The 10,411-nt window shown below is 47.2% G+C and overlaps 1 protein-coding gene across 1 annotated transcript; it reads right to left on the bottom strand.

Moving 5' to 3' along the window:
• Positions 1 to 1,599: 1,599 nt before the first annotated feature.
• Positions 1,600 to 4,284, bottom strand: EIF1 (eukaryotic translation initiation factor 1). The gene is made up of 4 exons (XM_044447128.1): positions 4,095 to 4,284; positions 2,868 to 3,031; positions 2,585 to 2,686; positions 1,600 to 2,327 (listed from the first exon to the last, which is right to left on the bottom strand). The coding sequence occupies exons 1-4, from the start codon at positions 4,123 to 4,125 to the stop codon at positions 2,283 to 2,285; spliced, it is 342 nt and encodes a 113-aa protein (XP_044303063.1). The 5' UTR covers positions 4,126 to 4,284; the 3' UTR covers positions 1,600 to 2,282.
• Positions 4,285 to 10,411: the final 6,127 nt, after the last annotated feature.

Genomic DNA, 10,411 nt, shown 5'->3' with positions numbered 1-10,411 from the left:
GCATCCTGAAGCGGAAGGTGGAGGAGCACAATGTCTCTAACATCCACCAGCTCCGTGATGTCGTCATGGAGGAGTGGAAGAGGACTCCAGTGGCAACCTGTGAAGCTCTGAACTCCATGCCCAAGAGGGTTAAGGCAGTGCTGGAAAATAATGGTGGCCACACAAAATATTGACACTTTGGGCCCAATTTAGACAGTTTCACTTAGGGGTGTACTCACTTTAGTTGCCAGTGGTTTAGACATTAATAGCTGTTATTTTGAGGGGACAGCAAATTTAGTTATACAAGCTGTATACTCACTTTACATTGTAGTGAAGTGTCATTTCTTCAGGGTTGTCACATGAAAAGATATATTTACACAATGTGAGGCGTGTACTCACTTCTTTGATAATACTGTATTTATTACCTTGAAGGTTCCTTTCTAGTTCCATATTGCCTATAAAGCAAGCTCACCCTTTAATTAATGGGCATCCAGGGTGACAAGGCAAGCCTAGAAGCCTATTTCCTAGAAATTATCCACCTCATTCTGTCAAGCTGTATTTTGGCTTTGCTCGCTGCATTTTACACCACTGCATTTCTAACCAGTAATTATTGTTTAGATCAACCCCAAACCCACTCTGAAGCTTGCATCAGTATCTTGACTATTGCAATGCTTGAGTTACAAGGAGAAGGTATGGGGCCCTTAGTGAAATATACAAGCTCTAGCCCAAATAACTTAGGGCTTGTAGTTTGGGCAGATCTTTTTGTGATTTTTAGTGCTGCTGCAAAAACCTAATTCTTCCCCTTCTCCCATTTTCTGATGATGCAGAACTCTCTTTTGAAAAAAAGTGAACAACATTGCATCCTAGTTTAATTTTTGCATAGGCTTTGCATTTGAACTTTTCATATTCTCTTCCTTGGAGGGATTCTAAGGTCAAGCAACTACATGGGCATTACACTGAATTTTGTGCATTTAAGTGTTATCTTTGCAAGGCAGGCCAATTATTAAACACAGCACTTGGCCTCTCAAACAGCAGTTGCCACCTCCCAGAGAATAAATAGTAGGAAGAGCTTTCCCTAATTAGCAATTAAATTGTCAAAAATCAGGCTAACATTTGACCAGTAACTTTCAACTTAATGTCAGGCCCTTAATGTCATCCTAGGTACAAGGATGCCCATCTACAAGCATGCACTGAAGTTTTAAATTGTTTCTCGATTTAGGACACAATGCTGGGTTCTGCATGTTACACTTAAGGCCTAAGCAAGTTCATAAAAGCTTCAGGATGATTTAATGATGTAGGAACCTACAGAGATCGTATTTAGAATTGTGATGCAACTGCAAGGTTACAGCAAGATGATCTTCATACTGGAGTAATGCATACTATGGTCCATTCAGTATTTAGTGTTCCCAGCACTTCCTATTCCATCTACCAAATTATTCCCTGAACCCCTCCTTTTCCAACACTGCGGACTATCAGAAGAGACCAATTACCTAATGAGAGCAAAGAGGCAATCATTTTCCCACTCTGAAGGCGATAATCTCTCAAGTTATTTGTGGTTTATTCTGGCTGACGGTTTTGTTTTCAATCCTTTAACAGGTTATTGAAAGAACAAGGCAACTGTTTCTGAAAATTCTTTTTATTTAAATAAGTGTTTAAATACATTACACAGAACATCAGGACTCAAACCAAGAAATCTGTTGCTCCACAGGGTCATTAGTTGCTAAAGAAGCTCTTCTCAAAGACATCTCACTTTAAAACTGCTCCCTTTAAGCCACAGACTGAGCCCACTACTGCTATGCCTGGGTTTAGTAACATCAGTGCCAGTCCTGAAGGGAGTTTGATTTCCACATCCCCAATACTTTTGAAGAGAGATTCCTTCAGATATACAAAGGTAATTCAGACCCAATCCCTGCCTTCTGCCACTTAGTATAACAGTTCATTCCGGAGAGGAACCTCTAGTTATTAGCCTCAATTTCTATGTCACAGAAGGCAGTCTGAAAATTTTAGGTAAGTCCCCAACACAGTTAGAACATCCAAAGCATTTTATCAGTAGCATCGGTGTAGAATAAGCTTCTGACCCGACTCCCCAAAAACTGGGCCTGCTTTAAATGAGGGACAGCAAGACGACAACATGGGCTCTTGTCAGTTTATTACATTGCTAAGTTACACTAGTCCAGACTGAAGGGAACCTGACGTGATTACATTATGCAAGCTGACTTGTTTTAAACTAGTGATGCAGGACACAAGGAATTTCTCATTGCAGGGAAGTGTTCTCCCTTACAACTCTGGTGACCCACAGGCACTTAAAACCCATGGACTTTCAGCTGGTCGTCTTTAGCCAGTCCAATCTGCAGAAGGAAAAAGGAATAAAGCCGTGAGCATTTAAAGAAAGCATACGGAGAAAGCAAGAAGTCCTTTAACAGCCACCACTAATGGCATTCAAGATAACCAAATAAAGCCAGTTGCACTTGAACAGATGTTCTTGCTCATTCAGTTGTTATACAAATAAAACACAACCCATGCATGCTTTTGTCTTCAAATGCAGAAGCAACACTACTGAGCCAGACAATCAAGGAGTCTTTAAGTGCTCCCCAGGGCTACTCACCTCAATGAGGAACTGACATATGTTCTTCCGCTGGTCTCCTTGAAGCTGAATCACTTCTCCATACTCTGGGTGCTCAATCACAGTACCATTGCAGGCAAACTTCTACAGAGACAAATATATGTATCAGTCATTCAACTCTTGAGTATCTACTATATATGTCTTTGAATGGGCTAGACTTACTTCTGAGAATGAACCAACATGTTTTCCTTCAGTAACTCCAAATGTAACTCAAAGCAGCTGAAGTTTGTTCTGAAAAGGATAGTAGCCCAAAATTCCCACTCACCTTCTTGAAGGCCTTCACCAGTTTCTTTTTATCATAATCATCGGCAATGCCCTGGACTGTGGTGAGGGTTTTTCTGCCGTTCCTCTGCTGGATCCTTATATGGATGTAGTCTTCAGTCCCAGCAGGAAGTAAGTCATCACCCTTACTTGCATCAGCAAAGGGGTCTGAAAAGAGAAAGGAAGTGCATTAAAACCTAAACATTTCCCTTGGATTTATGGATCTGCCAGAAATGTAACCTGAAATGCCACACTGAGCTTTATAACCAACGGAGCGGATGTGAACTTAGCCACACAAAGGGCAGTGTTTTACTGTTCTTCAAAAATGCCTAAATCCCCACCCCCAAGCTTACAGTACTGTACTTAAAGACTTTTACCGGCTCCCGTGAAAGCATCTGATTAAGGATTCTTTATCAAGCCAAGTTCTGATTATTATATTCCAAAATACCAGATGGCACAGAAGCTATTTCCGTGACTGCACCCGCCCCCACTGGCTTCCCGTCACCATTTTGCTCCCTTTTCTCGTCTAGCAGGCAGAAACGGGAACCTTCCCGGCAGCCCACGTGACCGCCGAGCAGCCCCGCCCATCCCGTGGCTGACGCAACCGCCAGGAATTAGCGACTGCGTCAGCGAGGACAGACCGAGGCAAGATGGCAGAGGCCGCTCCGCAGTGCCACATCCCCAGCTCGGGCCTAGGGCGAGGCACCGCATCGCCTATCGGCCGCCCCTTCGGGGGCCGGATCTACCCCACGGCTCCTGCTGCCCCGGCAAGGAGGCCCGCTCGGCTCCCGGGGCTCCTCCGTGTCAAGACATCCTTCTGAAGGACGCCCACCCACCTCCCTCCGCGCACCTTCAAGCCCCACCGCCTCGGCGCAGGCGCTTCTCGCCCGCCCCCGCTGGCTTCCGTCCAGTTCTGAAAGCCACTGCTTAGCCCCCCAGCCTGGCCAAGTGGCCCCTCCCCGCTTAGCCCCACAGCAGGAGACCCGCCTCCTCCCACGGCCACGGCCCCGCCTCCCGCCCGAGCACCTCCCCCTCCCTCTGAGGAAAGCCCCCCCCGCCGCCGCTTCCCGTTGGCCTCCCCTTGAGGGCTCAAACGGATCCCGCCCAACAGGCCATAACCGAAACGGCCCTCCCCGCCCGTCCGTCCCTGCCTCCCTTCTCCCCCACCGGCGTCAGCCTCGTTTATTCTCCTGCCCTGAGGGCCCCCCGCCCCGCTTCTGCGGAGCCTCACCGAAGGAGTGGAGGTTCTGGATAGCGGACATACGACGCGCTTCGCTTCCCTCTTTCCCGGGGCGGAGGCAACAGCGGCGACGGCAAAAGGCAGAGAGGAGGAAGCTGCGGCGACAACAACGGCAGCGGCTCTTCAGCCTCTGCGAGGGGACTCCAAAAAAAGGGAAAGGCAGCAGGAAGGGCGGGGTTAAACGTCCGACCGTTTATATAATGGCTCGGCTTTTATGACGTCAACGCGCACCGGGAGGGGAGGGAAGTAATGGGATTGGCTAGAGGAAGAAAAAAGTTGATGGGAGGGGGGAGACGGAGGCGGCTGCGGCAGTGAGGGCTGCCTTGCCCCACCCCGCGTTTATGGGGCCTAGTACGCCTGCGGACTTTGCGATGCGGGCGAGGATGAACTGGCTATGACTGGATTTCTTTGTGACGTTCAGGCGCAGTAGCAGTCGAGGAAGGGGATTGGCTGAAAAAAATTGGGAGGGGGTAGTTGTGCGCTTCCATCTTTAGCTTTAAGTATACCGCGACAGGGTAGGCCAGTATATTTTCTGGGGCAGAGACCCCCGGAGCGAGCCAAAGAGAAAAGCTGTAGGGGCGGAGAGAAGAATAGTTGGCGCATGCGCATTAAATCTGAGATGTTTTCCTGTTGTGTGTTTTGTGCCTACGGGTGTGTTTAAGTAACAATGCTGTCCAGGATCAGGACCCTGAGATCCAAAAGTGTGAAAGTCGACTGAAGGCAGGTTATTAATTGGTGGGAATAAATTTACTCTGTCTTCCCGGAGGCAATCTTGTATTGCTTGAAAAAAAATACGTTCTGCTGCAAAGAAAAACAACTGAAAACATATCGGTGCCTGTATCAAGCCACACCTGCCTCCCTGGAGTACAAAACCATGTCAAATCGCTTTTCGGACTTCAGCATAAGAACCTAAGCCATGCTGGATCAGACAGCTGCAGACCAACAGGATCGCTCAAGCAGGATGGGTGCAAGTCCTCTTCTTGCCCAAGCTCCTCAGCAACTGGTGCATGCAGGCAGGCCACCTCTGCTAAAACACGTGGCCAACAAGGCTAGTGGCCACCAATAGCTACCTCCCTCATGAATCCTGTTCAATCCCCCTTTTAAACTCATCCAGATTAGTGGCCTTCACCACTTGCTCTGGCAGTGAATTCCATAGTTTAACTCTATGCTGTGTGAAGAAGTACTTCCTTTTATCTGTCCTTAAACCTCCCACCAAACAGCTTCGTGGGATGAGTCCATGTTATGGAAGAGTGTTTTGAGTGTTATGGGAGAAGGAGTAAAAACTTCTCTCTTCTGCACATCATGCATTATTTTAAACATCATGACAAGGAAAACCAGAGAGGGTTTGTTGGGGCTGTACAACCAAAAGAACATTTGCAGTTTATTCAAAATGCAGCACAAAGGTAAGGCCCCAAAGGGTCTACCAAGATGGAGTCTGTACAAGACACTTTTATAACGTATTGGTTGTGTACGCAGTTTGGAGGAAGGTGTGGGATCATGCAGGCAGTTTGCTAGAAGTACATGAGAGTAAAACAATAGGGTTGAATGGATTAAGACAACACAAAAGGAAAAACTTTGTGGACAGGCAAACATTAGCATATTTAAGGTGCAGGTGGAGAGCAAGACTGGCAACATGGTTTCCTGCTCAGATTAGGAATCCTACCTTAAGTCTAAAGCTGTTCTTATAGTGTCAAGTTTTTAGCAACCATATTATGGCAGAGCTTTTGTTCATTTTGTCATGACAGCGTCTATCATGCCTCCCTTTACTCTCATTTTTTCTAAGCTGAACAATTCCAGTTGGAGCTGCTACTCGTAAGGGAGCTGTTCCAACCCCCTGATCATTTTTGTTGCCCTTCTTCGCACTTTTCCCAACTCAGTAATGTCCTTTTTCAGGTAAGGCAACCAGAACTGAACACAATGTTTCAGGAGTGGTCGCATCAAAGATTTGTATAAGGGAGTTAGAGTTTGTCTTATTTTCTATTCCCTTGTTAATTATGCTTAGAAAGGAGTTTGCCTTCTTCACAGCAGCTGGACACTAGACTGACATTTCGCTGAGTTGTTTGCTGTTACCTCAAGATCCCTTTCTTGCTCAGTCACTGCTAGTTCAGATTGTATCAGCATGTACTTGAAATTGGGATTTTTGCTCCAATATGCACTACTCTATATTTGCTTATATTGAACTGCATTTGCCTTTTGGATGCCTGTTCTCCCAGCTTGGGGATGTCTCTTTAGAGCCCCTCACAATCCCTTTTAGTTTTAACCACCCTAAAAAGTTTAGTGTCTTAAATTGGCCACTACTTACTCCTAATTCCAGATCATTTATGAATAGGTTAAAAAGCATTTGTCATAATACAGAACTGTGGAACTCCAGTGGTGACATCTCTCCATTGGGAGAAATGGCCATTTATTCTGGCCCTATATCTTCTGTTCTTTAACCAGCTAAGAGGACCCCCAGATCTGTATGTTTTAAATCAATAAAGCAATCAATTTTGTTCACTGAGTATGTGAGGCTCAGTTCCTAAGTAACACACGACCATTCTTTTCTGACAAGGTATCCTGTGTTGTAAGCAAGCAGAAATGTAACATGGGAATCATGGTCAGCTGAATTTCTGCCTCTTGCAAAATTTCAATAGACAGACAAAAAAGGCAATGACACTATCTGAACTGCAGTTCTGACCTTGTCTTGGCTTTGTGATCTCCGCACCTATTGTTATGTTTATTTTATTTTTATAAATAAAAAAACCCAAAGAGAAAGTAACATGAGAAAGAAAGAAAAAGATACCAAGGAACCCTATGAAAAATTACATAATATTGCTCAGTGGAGGAAATTACACAAAAGGGCAATCATTGTTACTTTTATTACTACAATTTTGACTTAATATTTAGTTGTTACAAAAATAGCTAACATGGATATCAAGTAACTAATGATTCACCTTAACATATCCACAATCCACAGCAGTTAATAATTGGTTTTCTCCCCCCCCCCCCCCGACAAAACAACATTCCATGCCTAACTTTTTGACACCGATTTAACAACGGCAGCAATGATTGCTGACTCCAGAGACATTCCCCTGGGCAGCCTGAACTGCAGAGGAGCAGCCATCCTAACTTTCCATCCCTTATGCATACATAGACTTGGTGCCGAGGTGGCTCTCTCGGTGCAATTCAGAAATAGAAGCAGCTAATCCTGTCCTTTCATCCTTTTAATCCAGCCAATACCTTAGTGGTTTATACTGGGTGTGCTCATAAAACCAATAGTGGCTTGTGTCAAAGATGCTAGGCTGGTTCACCCAGAAGACGAAAACCTAAGCTAAGGATTTCGTTAGCCTGATCTCCAGGGCTGATTGTAGATAGCCAAGCAAAACAACTTGCATGCACAGGCTCTCAAGTAATGCATTACTTTGATCCTTGTTAGTTTAACTGGTGGAATGATGCAACAGCTAAGTATGGATATACTTATATACCTATAAGGGTAGTAGAATATGCACTACTTTCTACTACACTAGTAGAAAGGACATGGGGAATTATAGACCATTGTAGGAAAAACAATGGAAAGGCTCATAATAGAGAGAGATCTAGGGATGCTAGATAGGGAAGGGAGGCTGACAGCCACACAACATGGCTTCCGCAAAAACAGGTCCTGCCAGACAAACCTTGTGGAATTCTATGACAAGGTTTTGCGATGGCTAGATGGAGGGGATGCAGTGGATGTGGTATACCTGGATTTCAGCAAGGCCTTTGACAAAGTGCCCCATGATATCCTGGTGGAGAAACTGAGGAGTTTTGGGATACACCAAAGCACTGTCCGGTGGATTAGGGCATGGTTGACTGACCGAAAGCAGAAGGTAACCATTAATGGGGAATCATCGGGATGGTGGCCAGTGACAAGCGGGGTCCCCCAGGGCTCTGTCCTGGGGCCGATCCTGTTTAATCTTTTCACTAACGACATGGAAGAAGGGGTGAACAGTCTGCTGATCAAATTCACAGATGACACTAAAACTGGAGCAGTGGCCACAACTGAGGAGCAGGTACTCCAGATCCAAAAGGATCTGGACAGACTATGGAAGTGGGCAGGAAACAACAGGATGGCGTTCAGTGTAGATAAGTGCAAGGTCTTGCACTTGGGGCATAGGAATAGCTGTCATAAGTACAGGTTAGGTGATAAGTGGCTGGAGAGCAGCATTTGTGAAAGGGACCTCGGGGTACTGGTTGACTGCAGGCTAAACATGAGTCAGCAGTGTGATGCGGTGGTCAAGAGGGTGAACGCCACCCTTGGTTGTATAGCCAGAAGTGTGGCTTCTAGATCGAGAGAGGTATTACTACCACTCTACATGACTCTAGTGCGCCCGCAACTGGAGTATTGTGTTCAGTTTTGGGCCCCTCATTACAGAAAGGATATAGTCAGGTAGAGTCAGTGCAGCGTAGGGCCACAAGGTTGGTGGCCGGTTTGCAGGGGATGCCGTATGAGGCCAGACTGAGGGTACTGGGTCTCTTCAGCCTGGAGAAGAGGAGACTCAGAGGGGATATATTGGTGACATACAGGTATGTGAGGGGATGTCACATGGAGATGGGTAGAGACCTGTTCTCCCCTGCAGAGGAAGGCAAAATGCGCTCCAACAGAGCAAAGCTCAGGGAGCCAAGGTTCCATTTGGATGCCAGGAAGCACTTCCTGACAGTCAGGACCCCGAGGGTGTCGAATGGGCTTCCACGGGAGGTCGCTGAGGCCCCATCAGTGAGGGTGTTCAAGGATAGGCTGGACGTCCACATGGTGGGCATGTCGTGAGCAGAGCCGGCTGGTGCCGGAGGTCAGACTAGATGGCCCGGGAGACCCCTTCTGACTCTGTTTTCTATGTTTTTCTATGTTTTTTTTCTATATCACCAAACTATATAAACAACAAAGTATTTCACCTGAAATACTGTATTTTTTGCTCTATAAGACACACCTGACCATAAGACGCACCTAGTTTTTAGAGGAGGGATCCATGAAAAGCTTCCTGATAATCACAGGCACATTCCCCATCACTTCCCCATGGGCTTCATTAAAAGACGGGTTGCCATTTGAAAACACACACTGACCTGTGCTTAACAGCTCTTACCTGCGCTGGAGGAGGGGGTAGGAGGGGGGCGGAGCAGGGCGCGCCAAGCGCGTGCCGGCCAGGTGTGGGGCAGCCAGGCTGGCAGCGTGCCGGCGGTGGTCTTCCGGGTGGCGCAGCGGCGGCAAGTCTTCCAGGGCAGTGGGGGTGAGCAGTCCGTCTCTCCCTGCGCCAGTGGGTTAAAGCCCACGGCTGCTCCTCCTCCGTGGCAGGTCTCCCTGGGCGGTGGGGGTGAGCAGTCCATCTCTCCATGCGGCCGGGTTAAAGCCTGCGGCTCTTCCTCCTGCTCTGCACCTCTCCCCCTGAGCGGCACAGCTCTCACCTGCGCCGGGGGGGGGAGGGCAGAGCAGCGTGCGCCGAGCGCGTGCCGGCCAGGTGGTGCCACGTGGTGCAGGCGGGCCGGCAGCGTCCCGGGCGTCGGGCACACACACATTCACTCTATAAGACGCACAGACATTTCCCCTTTTGTGTGGGAAAAAAGTGCGTCTTATAGAGCGAAAAATGCGGTACGAATCCATTTTCTTATCAAACTGCAGCCTGTGGTGCTTCTTCTTACTTCCTATACATGAAGTTTATATTGGATTCCAGCCTTCTCAGGATTCAGGTTAGACCTAAGATGTAGCATCCTGTTTTTTTGATATGGTATGCATATATGGGGCTTTGTTACCCAATCTCCCCATTTGTGTCTTCCCAGCTGGCTCCCGCCTTAGAATAAGGGGATGCCATCCCCTCAGTCCAGGGCTTCAAGGCCTCGACACCGTGCATGTTCTGGCTGGGCGGTATTTCAATTGTCCAAAATTCCTCAGATGTCCAATTTGTCTCAACTGTTTCTAGAAGGAAAACGTTTGCTCACCTACACAGCCAGTCACTGGGACAGCACACTCCCCTTTCTTGTGAATACTTAGTGACAACACCTTTCCTATTTCCTTAGAGCTTTGCTATGCCCTGTCCCATATGGGGCTGCTGAATTACGATGTTCAGCCCTAATTCAGGACTGAGTTGCCATTAGGCTGGAGGCAGCTCTAGCTTCACAGCCTGCTTCCTTGACTTGGAGTTGATCCCAGAGCTACTTGTTGCTTGACCTATTGCCGTAGAGGAACATCTGGATGTTATTTTCCTATGACCTCCTCCCCCAAGCTAGAACCAAACATTCCTGCCTGAACCTGATTCTTGTTTTGATGGATTGCAAAGCCCATAAACAAGCCCTCGAACATA

The sequence above is a fragment of the Varanus komodoensis genome, unplaced genomic scaffold, assembly GCF_004798865.1.
Source record: "Varanus komodoensis strain SLA01 unplaced genomic scaffold, ASM479886v1 scaffold50, whole genome shotgun sequence".
NCBI classification, from domain to species: domain Eukaryota; kingdom Metazoa; phylum Chordata; class Lepidosauria; order Squamata; family Varanidae; genus Varanus; species Varanus komodoensis.
Note: the sequence above shows the minus strand (reverse complement) of the source record. Positions and strands in the feature narration are given on the sequence as shown.

Bases quoted from the DNA above. Each gene is read 5' to 3' on its own strand.
- EIF1 (XM_044447128.1), bottom strand. From the start codon at position 4,125: ATGTCCGCTATCCAGAACCTCCACTCCTTCG. The intron at 3,032-4,094 runs GTGAGGCTCCGC...TTCTCTTTTCAG, and splicing joins CCAGAACCTCCACTCCTTCG to ACCCCTTTGCTGATGCAAGT. The intron at 2,328-2,584 runs GTGAGTAGCCCT...TTCCTTCTGCAG, and splicing joins TATGTCAGTTCCTCATTGAG to ATTGGACTGGCTAAAGACGA.